Here is a 22,236-nt window from a genome sequence, read left to right on the forward strand (position 1 = left end):
GCTACATAGATCATCTCCTAAGGCACAAACCTCACTGTGGTTTAAATACCTGGGACTCTCCATCTTTTGGTTTTTGAATCAAAGACGTTTCTTAGATGTGAGATGAAACGTCTCCATGAAACGTAAAGAAGTCAGGCTGCCTTCTTTTCAAGCTCTTATGATTGATTTTTATTCTTTCTCCTACAGTGTGGATCTTCTTGTGACCAAGGATCGCAGCCTAACAGTAACACTAAGAGATTCAGTTAAGTTTGTGATTTTGCTTCACAAAGTGTGGAAGAAGCACCCATACCACCGGGACTACTTGGGTTTCTACACCCTGGACAGTCACCTCCTGTCCCCTGATGTTCATGGCCTGCTAGGTACAACATGACACATTTCTTCTCTAAATTTGTGGTTTATCACTGATGTTTTCTAAGATCTTTCCATGTTAATGCAATTATTAATAAATAATATTTAACAATAATACAGGACCAATAATCTTATATTAGTAAAACAAATACAGCAAAACTCAAATTTTTTAGGTATAATTTAAAATTACCAGTGTTGGAAAGGGTCCAAATTCAAATATTTTTATAATTTAAATGGTTTACCGTCCTCCAGGTCAGTTCTATCATGGGATTAACTATGAGGTGGCAGACTTGCATCCAGGAAAAGTCCCAGAGAAACCAGATGCCACCATGTATGTGAAAGGACAGGAGCTCAATGTAACCAGGTACACTAAAGACTTCAGTCTGGAAGTGTTTGCATGTAAAATGAATTTTAAATGTGTTGTTGCTGTGTTTGTGCTCTCGCAGTGTGGATTTTCTAAATGAAACATCTCTCTCTGTCACAGAGGCTGGCAGAGGGATTTCAGGAACGATGTGAAGAACGGAGAAAATGTTCCGTGCTGGTTCATTCACAATAATGGGACTGGCCTCATTGACGGACATGTGACAGACTACATTGTTTCCGGCCTTTTTAAATTTGTTTAAGACGAGGCCACACAGCTGTACCAGCTACTGAAATCATCAAAATGCAATTCTTTTAAATAAATATTCAAATCTGCAGGCACTTACAGCACCGATAACCAGCAACCAACACAAGACAGCTTTCATTCATAGTGCTGTATACATAATAAACTTAACAGTGTCAAGTACTTGGAGACTGTCTCAGTGTTTCCTTGTATTAAAACATGTGCAAAACAGTCATTAAAGATGTGCTCAAGATTGGTCAATATGTGTCCCTTTTTCATGGTTTCAAACACTGTTTGTGTTTCCTCCTATTTACTGGAAAATGTATTTAACTTAGACACTTTTAAAACAGGGATGGGCAATTAATTTTCCCAACGGGGTACATGAGAAACTGGGACTGTTGGTCAGAGCCGCACCAATAAGATGAAGTCAGTTCTCTTTATAACTGTAATCTCAGCTACTGGTAAAAGTGGGAGCTATAACTGGGCAATGAAAATGTGAAACAGGCATCGTAAACATGCCAACATTTTATTACTATCTAATCAATATTTCCCAAAACAATGCTGACGCATGATGTTAAAAACTAAAATGTAAAAATCTAGTGTGTTTTGGGCTTGAACGAGCACATTACAGTCAGGCGAGAGTCAGTGAGAGAAGATGTGTGTCTGGATTTGATTTTTTATTTAATCACTGAGGATGTTTGTTCACACACACTGCCCTCCATGATGTTTGGAACAAAGAAACATTTTTTTGCAATTTTGCCTAAGTACACTGTTTAAGAATTACATCTAGTTTTTATACATAGTCCCAAGTCTGAGAAGATCAAAATTAATGAAAAAATTTACATCAATTTAAATGTGAATTAAAAAAAATGTAATATTTGATTAAACCATGGACATCACTAAATGTTGTGCTTCCTCCCTTAAGATGCTCTGCTAGGCCTTTACTGTTGCCACCTACAGTTGCTGCTTGTTTGTGGGTCTCTCTGCATTATGGTTTGTATTCAATATTGGGTTGACTTGAAATCAGGTGACTGACTTGGCCATTGAAGAATGTACAATTTCTTTAGAAAGTCGGGTTTGGTTGCTTTTTGTTGGTCAATGTATATGTTTGAAATAAAAATGAACTGAACTGAACATCATCAATAAACACTAGTGGCCTGGTTCTACTGGCAGCCATGCATGCCCATGTCATAATGCGGCCTTCACCATGTCCACCATTCAGGTACAAGTTACTTTTGGCAGGATAAAAAGTAGAAAAACAGAGTATGAATGTGGAGAAATGTATGTTTTGTTTGTCACGACTTCTTCTGAAAGCACCATTAAGAAATAATCATCATAGTGTTCTGTTGCAGAGTGTAGCAACTCTGATTAAACACCAAGCTAAACCTTTGTCAATGACTACAAAGGTTTAGCTTGATGTTTAGTAGAGTTGACTTTTTACTCTCAGAATCTTCATTTGACAACTGGTAAAAACTGTAGTTGAAAAGAAATACAAAATAGAAAAACTAATCTGATTTACATAAATGCTGCATTATGAAATAACTCAAAATATGATTTATTTATGCTTTTTTAACATCTTTGTCATGAAATATATACAATTATGGCGTTGCCTGAACAATGTTTCAAAGATGGCTGTACGTAAGCCTCAGAGCATAACCAGCACGTCACTCTCCCTCTCAGAGCAACCAGGAGGAGTCAATAAACAGAAAAATCAACCAATACAGGAAACCCAGCAGGAAGTGCGGTTATTGGCAAGTTGGCCTTCAAAATAAAGTCTTCTCATTTAACATTTTTTAACCTTTTTACTGTTCTTTATAACTTAAATGTATGTAAATGAATTATTTTAAAGGAAAAATAAAAGATAAATGACATAAATGCCTTTGAGGCATCACAAACATTTTTGGACCATTATGAAGCTTCATCATCAGAGTTTATTTATACAGCACTTTAAAAATGCACAAGGCTGACCAAAGTGCCGAACAACAGAAATAAAGCTTAGGGATGAGTGCATCCAGAAAAACACATTTCAGTATTCACATATGCCTGACTTGAAAAACAGTGACTCTGTCCTTTATGTACATCTGCTAGGAAGGTTTCTGTCTCTCTGTCTCAGGTGGAGGTGTACAGTGTGACAGTGGACTGCACTGTGACCTCTCGTTTTGCCCACACTGTCATGACCTCCACTAACCATGTTAGTCTGTTTCCTCTCTAATCGTTCTGACAGTTTTTATAGGACAGTCCTTCATTTCACAACTGTGCTCCAAAGCTGAATTTGTCACTGTCATGCAGTCAATGTATGTGCTTTAACATCCCTCATGTCAATCACCATCTTTGTGCCTCACAGGGAAAATGAGGGTCAGGTGTATGTGAGAGAGGTGAAGGAGAAAGAGAAAGCTAAGAAACAGTACGAGAAGGCTGTTTCCTCTGGACAGACTGCTGGACTCGTCAAGTGAGTCGTCCAAATGAACCATAAACACAGATTGTGTAAATTCACTGGAGCAGCTCTCAGATATCTCTGTGCTGGGTTTTTTTGTTGTTGGTTTTTGTGTTTGAGTGTTTACAGGGCTTCTGGAAGAAACATGGAGTTTTCAGTCTCTGTCAATATGGTTGGGGAAGCCTGCAGTCAGCTGAGACTGAAGAAGTCACTTGGATGAGTGATGAAACGTTTCTCCCACTGAAAACGTTACGTCCAGATGAGCAGAATCAACTCTTTCAGATTTCTTTCTTGATCTTGAAACCACTGGTGTCGATTTTATTGTCACTTTGCTAAGTGTTTAAATAAGTATCGATTGGATTCACTCTCCCAAACTTCCACAAACTAGCAAATATTATCTTTGTGGTTCACAGCACCTCACAGCCTCCTGGACATTGAGCTCAGGGCAGCTGGTCAATATAGGAAAACACACACATACGTGTCCCTCCCACAGGTCACTGAAAGTTTTGCTCTGCACTGAAGTCAGCCAGTGTTCAGTCAGAGTTTGATCATGTCTGGACTGTTGGGTGTTCGTCTGCTGCTGTGGGGCTGCGCCTGCCTCTGGCTGAGCAGCTCGGCCTCGGGAGCTCTGGTCATCTCCAGGAGCAATGAAGCCATACAGGTAACGTCAAACACTTTTGTGTTCTGATATGAAACTGAAACAACATTCTGGTATGATTTTGACAGCGCTGACCTCAGAAAGTAGTCCTATGATTTTATTAAAAAACAAAACAAAACAAAAAAACTTAAACATCAACTGTGTTTAAGTTTTTTTGTAAGTTTTTTCTTACAACTTACTTCATGTAATCTCCATAATATCCTGTGTGCGTATTTCAGGAAAGAAGAGGTGCTGCCAGATCACTGCAGGTACTTGGCAAACGATTCACACATAGTCTCTTTGTCTTAGTGAAAACATCTCATTAGTTTTTAATCACTGCTAAACATCAGTTTCTGATACAGCGTCATAACACAGATCACATTATTTTTAAAGATATACCTACTGTAAACCGATAACTATATAAATATGCAGTGGAAATTAAGAGGTTAGTGCAGCCTTATTATTTTTTTCAATGTGAATCTATTGCCTTTTTTTTCTTACAGAAAAGAAGTACAAATGAAGCAATGGTAAGAAATGTATCCATTCATATTCCTGGTGATGATAATGGTGATGGGAGATAATTGATTTAATTCAGATTAACAGATCAGATTCATAGAGAGAAACCTGCTTGTTGTTCTCTATGGGCCGTGTGGATAAGCTCACAGGGACCTCAAGTGATGGCTGCCAAAGAAGCTGTGTGATCAAAGTGTAGTTTCCAAGCTGCTGATTAATCTGCAAAGATTTCTCTTGTCTTCTTCTTACTTTCCCCAAATGAGCAAACTCGTTATAACAGCCTCTCATTACTCTGAAAGGCTTTTTTAATTCAAACACTACACTTGATATAAACCTGAGCTCATTAACGTATAAACAAATATGTGAGTTACCAAAGGTCAGTTTGGCAAAAAAATCCCCCCAAAACAAGGCTGCATCATGAAAGGAGAACGCAAACTCCTTTAAACAGCAGGTGGACATATTAAGCTAGTCCATCCAGATGAACAGCACACAGGTAAAATTTGTAAAATACTCTCAGCTCAATTTAGTGATGTGATACTAACAAGGAGTGTTAAAAAAGTGTCGAGAGATTATAAATTGCACATTTATGCAACACCTGCTGCTGTTGTGAAGATCTGAGCAGAGTAACAATTGTGTTTTAAACAGAAAATAAAAGGGCAGCTCTTTTCTTATATGCTGATTCATTACACATGGCATGTGATAGTTGATTTAATTCAGATTAAAAAGTCAGATTCATAGAGAGAAACCTATTTTTATCTTCTTACATTTCCTTCTGTCTCTCTGTCTCAGGTGGAGGTGTACAGTGTGACAGTGGACTGCACTGTGACCTCTCGTTTTGCCCACACTGTCATGACCTCCAAGGCGTTCAACAAAGCAAACTCGTCACAGGAAATCTTTTTTGAAGTGGAGCTGCCCAAGACTGCTTTCATCACAAACTTCAGCATGTTAGTCTGTTTCCTCTCTAATCGTTCTGACAGTTTTTATAGGACAGTCCTTCATTTTCCAACTGTGCTCCAAAGCTGAATTTGTCACTATCGTGGTGTCAATTTATGTGCTTTAACATCCCTCATGTCAATCACCATCTTTTTGCCTCACAGGGAAATCGAGGGTCAGGTGTATGTTGGAGAGGTGAAGGAGAAAGAGAAAGCTAAGAAACAGTACGAGAAGGCTGTTTCCTCTGGACAGACTGCTGGACTCGTCAAGTGAGTCGTCCAAATGAACCAGAAACACAGATCGTGTAAATTCACTGGAGCAGCTGTCAGATGTCTCTGTGCTGTTTTGTTGTTGTTGTTTTTTCCAGGGCTTCTGGAAGAAAGATGGAGAAGTTTTCAGTCTCTGTCAATATTGCAGCTGAAAGCAACGTGACCTTTGTCCTGACATATGAGGAGCTCCTTCAGAGGAAACTGGGCCGATATGAGCTGTTGACCAGAGTCAAACCCAAAACACTGGTTCAGGACTTTCAGGTGAATCCATGTTTGATTAGATTCCCTGCTTAGGGTGTCCCAAAAATGTATTCTTTGTATCTGGCTGTAGTGCTTTCAGTGGGAGAAACGTTTTGTCACTCATCAAAAAGCATCTTTGCACAATAACTGAAATTAGCCCACTGAATGAACAATGGGCTGTGAGGTCATTCACTGATCAGTGATCAATGGTCTTTGATAAGTGGTTGCTGATCAATGGTCATGACAATGTGCATATTAATGATCAAGGAACTGACCTCACAGCCCTTTGTTCATTCAGTGGGCTACTTTCAGTTAATGTGCAAAGGTACTGTTTATAAGGTTGGACAAACATGCAGTCAGCTGAGATTGATGAAGTCACTTGGATGAGTGACAAAATGTTTTTTGCACTGAAAACAGTACATCCAGATGAACAGAATCAACTTTTTGGGATTTCCGTACCTGGATGATTGAGCATGCATACATACATTAGAAATGATCTCCTGTCTCCATGTTTGCCTTTGTGGAAACAGATTGTGACAAACATCTATGAGCCTCAGGGCATTTCTTATGTTGACACCCATGCAACCTTCCTCTCGAATGAGCTGCTCCCTCTGGTGGAGAAAACTGTCACAGACAGAAAGGTACCTTCATACAATTGATGATCATCTATAATAAACTTTCTGATTATTGCGCTGCATTTTATTGCATTGTTGAATCTGAGTTGGGATGATAATTGTTTATGTATTATTCCCTTTTCAGGCGCATATCTCCTTCTCACCAACCATGGAGCAGCAGAGGAAGTGTCCAGGTTGTGATGGAACACTTATTGATGGAGATTTTATTGTCAGCTATGATGTGAAGCGAGAGAAGAAGCTTGGGGACATACAGGTCAGTGAAAGCTTCAAGTGCTGAAGAAGATCAAATTGAAAAAGTGATTTATTACACTGTTGTTTTGAAATTCATTACTTTTTGGAATGTGTCTCTTCTTCAGATTGTAAATGGATACTTTGTGCACTTCTTTGCTCCTGAATTACCCAAACTCCCAAAGAATGTGGTCTTTGTAATTGATATAAGTGGATCAATGAGTGGAAGAAAGATGGAGCAGGTAAGAAGTTGTTCTGACCCCCGATGTGCTTCTAATATGTCAAAGTTCACGTGGACACACGTCATTCTCTGACTCTTTGTAGACAAGAGAAGCTATGCTGGCCATTCTTCAACAAGTCCATGAAGACGACCACTTTGCCATCATCCTGTTTGATTCTGTTATTGAAACCTGGAAGGATTCACTTACCAAAGCAACAAAGGAAAACATAACTGAAGCCATGGATTACATAAGAAGAATATATAGCAGAGAAAGTAAGAAATACAAAAAACAAGCAAACAAAACAAAAAAACAAACAACTAACAGCACAAAAAACATTAATGGTTTATGCATTTTAAAACATGAAGTGTTTTTTCCTTTTAGTGACCAATGTTAATGGTGCAGTGTTGACCGCTGTAAACATGCTGGTCAAAGACAGACAGATGGAGAGGCTACCAGAGAGAAGTGCAGATATGATTATATTACTGACTGATGGAATGCCAAATGAGGGTAAGTATGTAGAGTGCAAACATACTGTAGGACAGATTATGTTTGTTCAGCATTTAACATTTAACATTACATTGCATTTAGCATTTTTATCTTTGTGTGTTGCATGCATGCATTTGTAGGAGAGAGCAACATTGGCAAGATCCAGGAGAATGTGCGTACAGCTATTGGGGGAAACATGTCTCTGTACTGTCTTGGATTTGGAAATGATGTGGATTATTCCTTCCTGGATGTGATGAGCAGACAAAACAAAGGCCTGGCCCGCAGAATCTTTGAAGCTTCAGATGCTGTTGTTCAGCTCCAGGTGCGAGTTCCTCTTCCAGCTTAATCTGTGTAGCTCCCTTATTTAGAAACCTTTAGATAATAACTTCTTCCACAGTGTAACCTCGTGTGCTTTATCCAAAGCAAACTTTCTGCTAAATCACCTGCAAATTATAATTATAATAAATGCAGCCTGTTTGTAGCTTTAGAAGCCAGGATCACTGAGTTGGAATTCCAGCTCCAGACCCTTGAAATTCCTGCAGCTAGCCAGAGCCCTGTAGTCCATGTGGACTTAGCCATCGTTAACTGCCTCCCCAGGCGGTTTGTACAGAGTAGCCAGTAAATCAGACCAGCTGGGTAACAGTAAGGAGGAAGTCCATATTGTCCTGTTCACCAACCCATAGTTTGAATTACTTTTCCTCCCGTGGTGAGGAAAATATTCTCGTTATTGGCAACTGTTTTGAGATGCGTGAAACTAGAGACACCAGCGACCATTGTCTTCCAGTTAGAGTCGGGTGGACTGATCCAAATATTGATAATATGGATAACAACACTAGCAGTGTTATCAGATTGATATTTGAATTTGTTTCTTCATTAAAAGGTTGAGTGTGTTTGTGGTGTGAATGAGACACGGCGGGTCCATGGGTCAGTGTTTTGAGCCATTTTATTGATTTCACATCACACCACGACCCACCAACCCCTGATTCCCCGTGTTTTTAACTCGGCGGGCGTGATTAAGGATGCCGTGCAGGTGCGTCCGCCCTCCCTGCACGGCACCGCAGACCACGCCCCACCACATACCCCCATCGCCCGATTGAGGCCGGGGAGCCATCCGGCCGAACCTACTCCCCACCGTGAGTGGGAGAGGGAATCACCCCGGACCGTCTGCGCCCCCGAGCCCCGGCCAAGCGACGGGGAGGTGCGAGTTCAGGTGGCCGCCCGCGAATCCGGCGGAGCTGGTTCGGAGGTCGGCCGCGTGGCAGGTGGACGCGGCGCGGCCGGTACCTGCACAGTCGTGAGCCCAAGCTCACAGGCGGCTGGGCAGATGTCCGGCGTGCACTGGCCTCTGGTGAGGGTGAGGCCGGTCTGGCGAGCACACCGACCTCAAGCATGGCGCACGCCTCGCTGGCCGGCTCCAACCGAGTAACTTCCCCTGGCACGGGGACCTCTGTCTCCTCCGTCACCGCGGCCCCGGGCTGGAGCAGCCCATCGCACGGCTTCTCCGTCACCACCGCCGCCGCTCCCGGATCGAGCAACCCCTCGCACGGCTCCTCCGTCACCACCGCCGCCGCTCCCGGCTGGAGCAGCCCCTCGCACGGCTCCTCCGTCACCACCGCCACTCCCGGCTCAAGCAGCCACTCGCGCAGCACCTCTTCCTCCGGCCGGCGCAGACCCTCGCCCGCCTCGTCTTCCGCCTCCGGTTGGAGCGGCTCCTCCATCGCTCCCAGCAGGAGCAGCCCTTCACCCGGCTGTTCCTCCTCCTCCGGCAGGCTCGGACCCCCGCGTGCCTCGTCCACCACCTCCGGCTGCCGAGGTGCCCCACACAGCTCCTCCACCGCTTTCCCACTGTCAGGATACCCCGGTGGGGGCGGCGGCGTCGAGGTCGCCCAGGCCTGGAGCAGCGCTGCCAGCTCCGCCATCCTCCCCAGGTGGCGTTCGCTCTCCTTCCGCAGCTCTTCCTGTTGGCGGCGCACCTCCGCCGCCTGCTCCCGCTGTGTGGCCGCTATTTCGGCCACCATCTGGGCCAGCTCCTCCCTTCCCTGGCTCCGATAAGGACCCGCCGTGCCGTCTCCTGGGTTTCGGCACCAGTGTGGTGTGAATGAGACACGGCGGGTCCATGGGTCAGTGTTTTGAGCCATTTTATTGATTTCACATCACACCACGACCCACCAACCCCTGATTCCCCGTGTTTTTAACTCGGCGGGCGTGATTAAGGATGCCGTGCAGGTGCGTCCGCCCTCCCTGCACGGCACCGCAGACCACGCCCCACCACAGTGTTGCATCTGAAAACAAACATATCTATGCAAACACCTCTCCTCTCCTGCGGCACACTTTGCTCTACCCCCTTCTACTCTTAGGTGTCCCATTCAGATAATATATACAGCCCACAACAACCCAGACAGTTTGAATTCATTTGAAAGCCTGACTCTTAGCCAACACAATGCAGAGCAGCTACCTAAACTCTCACAGAGCTTCATTATCTGATAGATTCTCAACGGGTATGACTCTGAATACTCTGGCTCCCCTGCAGTGTTGGGCAACTTTCAAAAAGTAATTAGTTATAGTTACTAGTTACTTCTTCAAAAAGTAACTGAGTTAGTAACTGAGTCGCAATATTATAGAAGTAACTAATTACTGGGAAAAGTAACTATTGTGTAACTTTAAAAAAATGTCTAACCCCCTTGGGTCGAGGGTATAATTGTTGTTATTTTACCTCTACAGTTCACCTTTAACCCTGGAGAACCCATGGGGTCAGAGCCGACCCCATTGGTTTTCTAGGGAAACCATGGGGTCAAATTTGACCCCATGGTTTCTTCAGGGTTAAAAATTAATTATCTTGCCGTGTTTGGTATCATTCTTTTCAGCACAAATTATTTGTGCCACTCCAAAAAATAATCATATTTACTATAAGATAAAGGAGCACATCACAAGTCTGATACATGCAGGCATGACAGCAGGAGATGTATCACTCCACCTGGAGACTACACTAAACACTAACTACACAACACACTGACTACACACTCCAGACACACTAAACATCACAAATCTCTCACATCTCAAAGCTCTCTCTCTCTCTCTCTCTTTCGTTCTCTCACCGCCATCACTCCTAAAACATCCCCCTATCCCTAAAGAACCAAATGCCATGTGACCATATCATTTTTTTTTATTGGTCGACATGGTACATTTTCCCACCAATAGGAAGGGGGTGTTTTTTTTGTTTTGTTTTTAAATTTTTTTTTTTGGATTATAAGCAGACAGTGCTTGCAAGCGCTGTCCTTAGACAGTAAACGTAACGATAGTGTTCTGGAAAAAACACCACGTATATACAGTGGGGCAAAAAAGTATTTAGTCAGCCACCGATTGTGCAAGTGCCCCCACCTAAAATGATGACAGAGGCCAGTAATTTGCACCAGAGGTACACGTCAACTGTGAGAGACAGAATGTGAAAAAAAAATCCATGAATACACATGGTAGGATTTGTAAAGAATTTATTCGTAAATCAGGGTGGCAAATAAGTATTTGGTCACCTCAAACATGGAAAATCCCTGGCTCCCACAGACCTGTAACGTCTTCTGTAAGACGTTTTTCTGTCCCCCACTCGTTACCTGTATGAATGGCACCTGTGCGAACTCATCATCTGTATAAAAGACACCTGTCCACAGCCTCAAACAGTCAGACTCCAAACTCCGCCATGGCCAAGACCAAAGAGCTCTCGAAGGACACCAGGAAAAGTATTGTAGACCTGCACCAGGCTGGGAAGAGTGAATCTACAATAGGCAAGCAGGTTGGTGTGAAAAAATCAACTGTGGGAGCAATCATCAGGAAATGGAAGACTTACAAGACCACTGATAATCTCCCACGATCTGGGGCTCCACGCAAGATCTCATCCCGTGGGGTCAAAATGATCATGAGAACGGTGAGCAAAGATCCCAGAACCACACGGGGGGACCTGGTGAATGACCTGCAGAGAGCTGGGACCAAAGTAACAAAGGTCACCATCAGTAACACACTAAAACGGCAGGGAATCAGATCCCGCAGTGCCAGACGTGTTCCGCTGCTGAAGCCAGTGCATGTCCAGGCCCGTCTGAAGTTTGCCAGAGAGCACATGGATGATACAGCAGAGGATTGGGAGAATGTCATGTGGTCAGATGAAACCAAAGTAGAACTTTTTGGTATAAACTCAACTCGTCGTGTTTGGAGGACGAAGAATACTGAGTTGCATCCCAAGAACACCATACCCACTGTGAAGCATGGGGGTGGAAACATCATGCTATGGGGCTGTTTTTCTGCCAAGGGGACAGGACGACTGATCCGTGTTAAGGACAGAATGAATGGGGCCATGTATCGTGAGATTTTGAGCCAAAACCTCCTTCCATCAGTGAGAACTTTGAAGATGAAACGCGGCTGGGTCTTCCAACATGACAATGATCCAAAACACACCGCCCGGGCAACAAAGGAGTGGCTCCGTAAGAAGCATTTGAAAGTCCTGGAGTGGCCTAGCCAGTCTCCAGACCTCAACCCCATAGAAAATCTGTGGCGGGAGTTGAAAGTCCGTGTTGCTCGGCGACAGCCCCAAAACATCACTGCTCTGGAGAAGATCTGCATGGAGGAATGGGCCAAAATACCAGCTACTGTGTGTGCAAACCTGGTAAAGACCTATAGTAAACGTTTGGCCTCTGTTATTGCCAACAAAGGTTATGTTACAAAGTATTGAGTTGTATTTTTGTTACTGACCAAATACTTATTTGCCACCCTGATTTACGGATAAATTCTTTACAAATCCTACCATGTGTATTCATGGATTTTATTTTATTTTATTTTTTTTTTTTCTTTCACATTCTGTCTCTCACAGTTGACGTGTACCTCTGGTGCAAATTACTGGCCTCTGTCATCATTTTAGGTGGGGGCACTTGCACAATCGGTGGCTGACTAAATACTTTTTTGCCCCACTGTATGTGTGTGTGTGTGTGTGTGTGTGTATATATGTATATATATATGTATATATATGTATATATATATATATATATATATATATGTATATATATATATGTATATATATGTATATATATATATATATATATATATATATATATATATATATTTTTTTTTTAATCATGACTCTGGTTTTACTTGGCCTATCAACACAATTTATATAGCATTATATAAGATGCTATATGGTATATAGCATCTTGTTTCTATGTCATCTTAAATTGGTCATGTGATTGGTTTACCATGAATACTTTATTCTTCGTCAGCCAATCAGCAGCACTCGTGCGATTGTTAGCTCCCGGTAAGATGAGCTTCAGCCGTCTTCTGTGTTTTGAAAAATAGTAAGGCGTCTGCACTGCATTTTCTTCTTAGTAAGAGTAACGGCATTGTAATGATAGAAATAGTAATTAGTTAGATTACTAATTGCTGAAAAAAGTGACACCGTTACTTTTAATGGCGTTATTACCGTCACTGCTCCCAGGGGCAGTCCTAGCCTGTTTGGTGCCCTGGGCAAACACTCCCTCTGCCACCCCCTGACACACACAGACACACACATAAAACATATTAAGGATTATACATTAACATATCTTATTGTGAAAACTGATGATGGAAACGTACTGAATTTAACCAGATAAATATTTTATATAGTGAGAGAGAGAGACTATGCAAATGGCTAACAAACAGTCATTATAATTTGGCATACATTGAGAATAGCAGACAAATCAACAGTATAGCTCTTCCAATTAATGGCTAATTAATATTGTGCTGAAAACAGTCCAAAAGAGTCAATAAGCCACATCAGTGTCTACTGTCTGCCTACTGCTTACTATCATAGCCAAGTGGCTAAGAAAGGTAAACAGAAGTTTTCCCAATCCCTACTAATGAATGTTATCTTGTTTCAGGATACATGTCATACATAATACCTGCTATTATCCAAAGACACATCTGCTTTCCTGTATCTTTTGCTCGTTTCTCTCTTCTTTTCTCTTTTTTTCTAAACTGAGGACCTGATGGCTTTGACCTTTTCTTTTCCATCTTCCATCAGTAATTTTGAACTCCATTACCAACACCCAATCCTACAACATAAACTAACAGACCTACCTGTCTGCAGCGCAGAATGGACAAACTTTGGACAAACTGCCCAAAATGCGATAACAGAGACATGTCAGGGATTTTGAGTCATTCTGCGCTCCAGATGGATTAATTGCGTTAAAAATTTTAATTGTGTTAATCGTGATGAGGGCGTTAACGTTAACAGCCCTAATTTGTTGGGTTTTTTAATTTAGTTTTATTTTGCAAGCTGGTTTTAGGTGCCGCTCTAGCCAGCCAGAGAGTACCCTGCCATTCTGCCCCTCCCCTCCCTGTGCAGCAAGGAGCAGGCGCCTCGTAAATGGAGGGCGCCCTCACTCCTCGCAAATAGGCATGTGCCTATGCAATCTCCAAAATGTGCTGGCATGATGTCGGGGCAGGATGGGTGCAAGCAACTTTTTTTTGCAGATGCCATGATGCCGCCTCCACCACGATGCCGCCCTGGGCAACAGTCCAAGTCGCCCATATCAAAAACCGCCACTGACTGCTCCCCTGAAAATAGCCTCAAATCAAAAGTACCTCACACCCTGTTATAACTCACAAATGCAAACCTTACTCAAGAGGAGAGGAACATGGTTTCTCACTAATTAGAAGTTCTTCATTGAGCCTGGAAAAAGAGTTTGTTGCTCTTAAAAGAAGCGATTAGAGTATGCTTTAGGTGTCAAATGTACTGCAATGTAACCGTTTTAAATAAAGTCTATCTAATAGACTAATTTGGTCATGTAAATGGGGAATCCTCTTCACAAAGAATAGTTGGCTTTTCTTTATTGGCTCCCTGTTACATACCAAATCAAATTCAATCTTCATATACAAGGTGTTAAATACTCAGGTCCCACCTTCTCTTGAAGACCACAAAAAAAAAAAAAAAAAAAAAAAGTAATGTAGCACCTCAACAGAGCACTTTGCTCTCTTACTTGTGGTTCCCAGGTCATTTAAAAGTAGAGTGGGAGGCAAAACCTTGACTTTTCAAGCTTCTCTTCTGTGGGTTCGATTTCAGGAGCCAGACAGACATTGTCATGATTTCTTAGATTTTCATTTAAAGCACTGCAGTTGTGCCATATTCCTATGAATTATATGCTGTCAATATTTCATGCTGAGTTTACAATAGAAAATTGGAACATGCAAATGTGATAAAGTGTGTGTATTTATTTCAGGGTTTCTACGACGAAGTGGCCAGCCCTCTACTTTTAGAGGTGGACATGCATTATCCTGACAATGCAGTGGATTCTCTGACCACCAGCCACTTTAGCCAGTTGTTTAATGGCACAGAGATTGTTGTGGCTGGTCATTTAATGGACAACGACCTTGACAACTTCCTGGTGGAAGTGGTTGGACAGGGGGTGAGGAAAAAAAGAAAAACACAAAAAATGGCAGAAACATTGAGATATTGAGTAGACATAGCCTATATTTAATTGTTTTACTCTGATTTATATGCATTTTATCTTTTGTTTCTCCTGTAGCTCGAAGAAGACTTCAGAGTCCAGGGTCAAGTCAGTGCCGCAGACTGGGATGTTTTTTACCCAGACGAGGAGTACATCTTTGGAGACTTTACCGAGCGGTTGTGGGCCTACCTCACTATCCAGCAGTTACTGGAGAAGAGGTCAGTTTAAAACAGTTCAGTTTGGCTGCTAAGGCACATTGTTCTCATAAGAAATACGGTATGATATAGTAGCTGTGTCCCAAAACGTCGGCTACATCCTTCGGAGGACCCGGCCTTCTCGGTCTACGTGGGCTGGGTCCTTCGAAGACTGAGAAGGCCGGAAGTGCGAGGCTGTGAAATGGGACGGTCTAGCCTTCAGATTTGCGTCACCGCTGTGTCGGTGGAGTTTAATAAACTCGGCCGTCTGCTCCTTGCTTTCTAAAATATAACAGGACACTGGCGTAAATTCTCGACCGTCTCACACTTCTGTTTAATCAGTTTTCTGTTTAACGTTTATTCAGCTGTGTGAAAATCCCGGAGGAACCCACCCGATGGATTAATAAAGTTTTATTTAATCTAACAATCTAATAACTTTGATCTCAGCCAATCCGATTTACTCCGGAACAAATAAATCACAGAAAAAAGGCAAACAATTACATTTTTAAGTTATCTGAGTGACTTATATATCATGTTTAACCTGAGTAGCGAAAGAGCGGGGGTCTAAAAACGATGAAGCCGGGAGGACGCCATTGTTGGCAGCTGAAATTTGGCTGGGCCGCGCTATGAATTCTGGGATATGGTGGGCCACGAAGGACACACCCGACCCATCCTTCAAATTCGGGGAAATGAAGGACGCATTTGTCGGCCGCATTTGAAGGAGTCGACGAATTGGGACAGCCTTCGTCGCCTGACTGTGACGTAATCGGCTTTCAAATGCGGCCTCCGGAGGATGCAGCCGACGTTTTGGGACACAGCTATAGTCCTTGATGACACTTGTTCTTTTACCAGGACGCTCATTTTAATGATTTGATGTTCTTTTATAGATTTCCCTGTAGTAATACATATATTTTCCTTCTGGCAGCAAGAGCGGTACACCAGATGAGAAAGCCAACACAACAGCCAAGGCCCTGGATATGTCCCTGCAGTACAGCTTTGTCACCCCTCTCACATCCATGGTTGTTACCAAGCCCGAAACCGAAGACTCAACAAGCAGCCCTCTTATTGCTGACAAGCTGACTGAAGGTACCTGAAGAAAACAGAGTTGAAAAGGGCTGGCTTTTCTGTGTGTGTGTGTGTGTGTGTGTGTGTGTGTGTGTGTGTGTGTGTGTGTGACTTTGAAATGGCTGCAGTCAAGCTTTACCAGAAAAGCAAAGCATGGCTGCAGCTCATTCATAAAGAGAAGTGGTGACTGAGTTTACATTTTCCACATATTATTCCTCTTTAGTGAAGTATACCAGCAGAAGCTGGAGCTCCAGTTTAAAACTGTTATCTGTCTGTTTTTTCTCACAGAGCAAAGACAGCAGGCTGAAAAAATGGGTAAGTGATTTTTTTAATGATAAATCACAAACAAGATTTATGGGACAAAGTCAATTTGTTGTATTCATGTTGATTTGGATTTTATTCTCCCTGTTCAAAGCATATAATTATATACCCGCGCAGTCATATCCACGGCATTACCAGCCAGCACCCACATATTTTGGTAAGTACATGATATACAGTTCAGATAGGATAGATTGTGCTCCAGCTATGACGTCTGACTTTGCTGATATTTACAAATCTGCATTAAGAGGCACAGTTAATTCGATAAAATGCCATGGCATCTTTCACAAACATAGGAGGACTTGGTGACTGCTTCACTTTAAATTTGGTGCCACTTTAAATTATTGCTAATTATTATTTCAAGTCCTACTGCAATAACTGGTCCAAAGATGTGTGGAAATGCTCTTCATTGCTCTCAGATAATGAATAATTTTGGCTTCATCTAAATTTTAGCTTTGTTGGCATGTTTTCAACAGTATGCTAGAAAGATGCCATTTCTTTGAATGTAAGGACATGCTTAGACTCTGTTTAAAAATGGATAGATGCAGATGAAACATTAAGGAGAGCAATGTTATTGACTCTGAGTAAGGAAAGGCTCACTTGTAGTCTTTTCTTAATATGCTGCTTTTGAATTCTTTTTTATTCTAATGGGGGCAGTTTACAAACCCCATGTTTTTTCAGTTAGACTTAAAATTATGACTAAGATCATAAATTAGTCAGGAAATAGATTACTGAAACCGTGTGCCAATTCCCAAAGATATTTATACATATAATTTTATTTTTGAAACTCTGACAAGCCTCCCCCTGCTGGCCATGAGAATGACAGCAGATTTAAGACATCTCCATATTTGATTCTCTTTTTGGATCCAGAAACTATCTCCATCTTTAATATACAGTCTATGATGGACAGATTTGTTGTTTTTTTTTAAACAGCATCAGTGTTTCAAAACACTGACAACAACACTTAAGATTATGTAGCTGGAACTAAAATGAAGTAGATGGATGTGTTTCCACCCATGAGTGTGGACTTCTCATGGGTGGAACGTCATGAACGTCATGTCGCTTGTGTGTTTTTCTGCAATATGTATTTATTCCTGTCACTGTATTCTGGGGCCCCTGCAGTGGATGGAGATCCTCACTTCATGATAGAGCTACCAGACCGAGGTGATGCTTTGTGTTTCAACATCAATGACAAACCAGGAACCATCTTCAACCTGGTCAGAGACTCAAATTCAGGTCAGCCCCGTGTACACAGCTGTCTTAAGACTTAGGAAATGCAGTCTTAGTGTCCTCCTTGTTCTTTTTTATGTATAATTTTATAGATCCAAACTTATACTGATATTTTTATCTCAGTTTACACATGAGTTATGCAATATGTGCCAGAAAGTCCAGACATCATGTGACTGACTGGATCCCACTGTCTCCAGGTATTTTGGTGAATGGTGAGATTATTGGAGACAAGAAAACTCCCCCTGATGGGAAAATAAACACCTATTTTTGGCGTTTTGGCATTGTCCACCAGACCCTTGGGGTCAGGCTAGAGGTGAGCACTGAGGACATCTCGCTGTTCCAGGACGGCAAATGGGTCAAACTGCTTTGGTCTGACGCGGCCTCCATTAAAGGATCCAAGTAAGTGATTGCATTTTTAAAGTTACAGGAAAAAAAAAAAGGTCTACGTAGTTTCTCCATCATCCAGGGAGTCTTACGAGTTTTAAAACAAAGCCACTTGATTTCTTGAAGTTTCATGATGACGTTTTAGGATATTTGCCTACATACTACCGCTCTATGTAAGTAACAGTGGGCTACAATAACTTGAAAGGGAAAAGAAACTACTGGCTTATCAACTGCCTTTTAAAACTCCCAAACAAAAGCCAAGCAACACAGTGTCTTTTGTGCATTGTTCAAAGGAGTGCTTGGACCTCTACATGGGAAAAACCAAACAACCACTCCATTAAGGCGTGGCATAACATAAAAGAGCTAGTGATGTGTCGGTCGCGAACAAAATGGCTCTTAGAGCCGGATCTTTGACGTGAACGACGCGAGCCAGCTCCTTATCGCGAGCCGTGGGGTTTTTTTTTATTCTTTCTCTCACCCTCTCTCTCTCACTTTTTTTCTGCTTCACTCCGCACACGAGCCTTGTGCTTGCGCTGGGAAGAGGGGGGAGGGGCGGTAGTTACACTCGAAGTAGCACAGGAACAGAGCGGGAGGGAGAGACAGAGAAAGAGAGCCAGGGACAACAACGTCACATTAGAAAGGTATAGTAATCATCCACAACTATTTTCAGTTGCGGATGATAAAGGATTCAGAAAGTTTATTCATGCAGGCCCACAGAAGACGGCCCGTAAAAACTCCAAAACACGTAAAAACTCAGAAGCACGTAAAAACTCCAAAACACGTACAAAAGACAACAGAAGTGCTTCGGGAAGCTAGGTGCAGTGTTGAGCTTTTGTTACCTAGTGGCTACACAAGCCAGGAAGTGCCAACGACCGGATTTGGTGTGTGGTAGTAAAATGTAAATGAACATTTTTTTTGAATTATTTGAATATATATGAGTGCTTGTGTATAAATACACAAACAATACACATATGCTTTCAATTGTGTAATTTAAGTGATCTGGGTAGCTCTGTTTTGGAAGTTCAGTTAACACTAGAAATGTGTTTTGGAGTTTGTACATGCTTTGTCTCTAGGGGCCACCGCATATATTTATATATAAACATTTATAAATAAACCCCCTTTTTTTACATTAGTAATTCCTTTTGTGCATAATTTTATATTGTTGTTATATTAACGCAATTAAACAATTAATTAACGCAACAAAACAACCTAAAGATCCGGATTGGAGCCGAAAGAGCCGGTTCTCTAAAAAGAGCCGGAAATCCCATCACTAAAAAGAGCCCCCTCGACAGGACAAGACTCACTGTAGATCTGCATCTGAAGGATAAAGGTTAGTCTGTCGAGGATGCCAAAGCTTACATTTTGGACAGAGAAGACAGATAGTTTGAAAGAGGAGTGAAAGAGGCCATCTAAGTCCACTGTGAACGACCATCCTTGAACAGAGGGGGTGACTTACGCCACCATCTGTCATCCACCTAAAATGCAGTTTCGAGATTCCTTCCCAGGTGATTCAACCTCCACTAACATCTTCCGTCAGGTAAACTCAATATGCCACATGACAGGTGAGGCAAGGTCTCACAGTGGTTTCTCTCAAAAGGTCTGGTGGTAATGATCCACAGCCTTTTTCACACTTTGGCTCATGTGATTTTGTGCATGATTAATCATGAGCCAATGATCACCTCCTAAGGCACAACCCTCACTGTGGTTTAAATACCTGGGACTCTCCACCTTTTGGTTTTTGAATCAAAGACGTTTCTTAGATGTGAGATGAAACGTCTCCATGAAACGTAAAGAAGTCAGGCTGCCTTCTTTTCAAGCTCTTATGATTGATTTTTATTCTTTCTCCTACAGTGTGGATCTTCTTGTGACCAAGGATCGCAGCCTAACAGTAACACTAAGAGATTCAGTTAAGTTTGTGATTTTGCTTCACAAAGTGTGGAAGAAGCACCCATACCACCGGGACTACTTGGGTTTCTACACCCTGGACAGTCACCTCCTGTCCCCTGATGTTCATGGCCTGCTAGGTACAACATGACACATTTCTTCTCTAAATTTGTGGTTTATCACTGATGTTTTCTAAGATGTTTCCATGTTAATGCAATTATGCAATTAACAATAATATAGGACCACAAATTTCTTGTGTGAGCAAAACAAATACAGCAAAACTCAAAATATTTAGGTATAATTTAAAATTACCAGTATTGGAAAGAGTCCAAATTCAAATATTTTTATAATTTAAATGGTTTACCGTCCTCCAGGTCAGTTCTATCATGGGATTAACTATGAGGTGGCAGACTTGCATCCAGGAAAAGTCCCAGAGAAACCAGATGCCACCATGTATGTGAAAGGACAGGAGCTCAATGTAACCAGGTACACTAAAGACTTCAGTGTGGAAGTGTTTGCATGCAAAATGAATTTTAAATGTGTTGTTGCTGTGTTTGTGCTCTCGCAGTGTGGATTTTCTAAATGAAACATCTCTCTCTGTCACAGAGGCTGGCAGAGGGATTTCAGGAACGATGTGAAGAACGGAGAAATTGTTCCGTGCTGGTTCATTCACAATAATGGGACTGGCCTCATTGACGGACATGTGACAGACTACATTGTTTCTGGCCTTTTTAAATCTGTTTAAGACGAGGCCACACAGCTGTACCAGCTACTGAAATCATCAAAATGCAATTCTTTTAAATAAATATTCAAATCTGCAGGCACTTACAGCACCGATAACCAGCAACCAACACAAGACAGCTTTCATTCATAGTGCTGTATACATAATAAACTTAACAGTGTCAAGTACTTGGAGACTGTCTCAGTGTTTCCTTGTATTAAAACATGTGCAAAACAGTCATTAAAGATGTTCTCAAGATTGGCCAATATGTTTCCCTTTTTCATGGTTTCAAACACTGTTCGTGTTTCCTCCTATTTACTGGAAAATGTATTTAACTTAGATACTTTTAAAACAGGGATGGGCAATTAATTTTCCCAACGGGGTACATGAGAAACTGGGACTGTTGTTGAGGGCCGCACCAATAAGATGAAGTCAATTCTCTTTATAACTGTAATCTCAGCTACTGGTAAGAGTGGGTGTTATAAGTGGGCAATGAAAATGTGAAACAGGCATCGCAAACATGCCAACATTTTATTACTATCTAATCAATATTGTTAACTTGTTATTTTCTGTTATATCGCGAGAGTTCTGTTGCCCGCGAAGTGTTGTTGTTGGTGGTGAAAAATGGCGTTACGAATAAAGCGCTTGGAATAAGACTACGACGTCGTGTCTTTTGAGTTAACATTGGTAGCAGAGGATGGTTACCAATTACAAAGTACCACCAAAGCTTGATGAAGCCAGGCCATACGAGTGCTGGAAGAATGAAGTCAATATCTGGAGACGAGTTACGGAGCTGGATAAAAAGAAACAGGCACTCGCGGTGGCTCAAGGGAAGAGCCAGAGAAACGGCCATGGAGATATCCGCGGAAGATCTGAACGGTACTGTACTGGGGATGGTACTGTAGTGTATTCCAGCAGAAAAGTGAAACTTCCAGCCAAAATTGGACAAACGAAATGTGACATTGAAAGTGAAGTAGTTCCTGTTGACATTCCACTACTACTGAGCAAAACGTCTCTCAAGAAAGCAGGGACTGTTCTAGACATGGAGAATGACAGTGTTGTCATCTTCAAGCAGCCTGTTCCCCTAGAGCTCACTAGTTCGGGACACTATTGTGTGGACATTAGAGATGAAAATACTACAGAAAGCTGCAATGAAAATGAAGTTCTCATGGTAACTGCTGAAATGTCTACAAAAGAGAAACAGAAAGTCCTTGTGAAGCTTCATAAGCGGTTTGGTCATGCATCTGCAGAGAGGTTATTGAGGCTCATCCAAAGCTCTGGCAATACAGATAAACAATGTGCAGTTATTCTACAAGAGATAGTTCGTGACTGTGACATTTGTCAGAGATATTGCAAAACCAAGCCGAGACCTGCTGTTGGTCTACCCCTGGCTTCTGAGTATAATGAGACAGTAGCGATGGATCTACATGAG

General features: G+C 42.0%; 1 protein-coding gene and 1 pseudogene across 1 annotated transcript; both read left to right on the top strand.

The window, feature by feature from the left end:
• LOC134628245 (inter-alpha-trypsin inhibitor heavy chain H3-like) overlaps nucleotides 1–971 on the top strand; it is a 42,168-nt pseudogene extending 41,197 nt beyond the window's left edge.
• A 3,560-nt stretch (nucleotides 972–4,531) lies between these two features.
• On the top strand, nucleotides 4,532–21,038 carry LOC134627222 (inter-alpha-trypsin inhibitor heavy chain H3-like). The gene is made up of 20 exons (XM_063473172.1): nucleotides 4,532–4,550; nucleotides 5,326–5,480; nucleotides 5,634–5,738; nucleotides 5,837–5,999; nucleotides 6,509–6,619; nucleotides 6,738–6,866; nucleotides 6,970–7,083; nucleotides 7,166–7,334; nucleotides 7,444–7,569; nucleotides 7,689–7,870; nucleotides 14,781–14,966; nucleotides 15,087–15,226; nucleotides 16,128–16,288; nucleotides 16,556–16,582; nucleotides 16,683–16,745; nucleotides 17,708–17,821; nucleotides 18,013–18,214; nucleotides 20,051–20,223; nucleotides 20,458–20,569; nucleotides 20,690–21,038. Exons 1-20 carry the CDS (start codon nucleotides 4,548–4,550, stop codon nucleotides 20,826–20,828), a joined length of 2,574 nt encoding a protein of 857 aa, XP_063329242.1. The 5' UTR covers nucleotides 4,532–4,547; the 3' UTR covers nucleotides 20,829–21,038.
• The last annotated feature ends 1,198 nt before the right edge of the window (nucleotides 21,039–22,236 follow it).

This window comes from Pelmatolapia mariae, linkage group LG5 (assembly GCF_036321145.2).
Source record: "Pelmatolapia mariae isolate MD_Pm_ZW linkage group LG5, Pm_UMD_F_2, whole genome shotgun sequence".
NCBI classification, from domain to species: Eukaryota; Metazoa; Chordata; class Actinopteri; order Cichliformes; family Cichlidae; genus Pelmatolapia; species Pelmatolapia mariae.

What these genes read in the sequence shown, in the direction of transcription:
- LOC134627222 (XM_063473172.1), top strand. An exon ending in ACAGCAGGCTGAAAAAATGG is followed by an intron (nt 16,583 to 16,682) that starts GTAAGTGATTTT and finishes CCCTGTTCAAAG; the next exon opens with CATATAATTATATACCCGCG. An exon ending in GGTCAGAGACTCAAATTCAG is followed by an intron (nt 17,822 to 18,012) that starts GTCAGCCCCGTG and finishes CACTGTCTCCAG; the next exon opens with GTATTTTGGTGAATGGTGAG.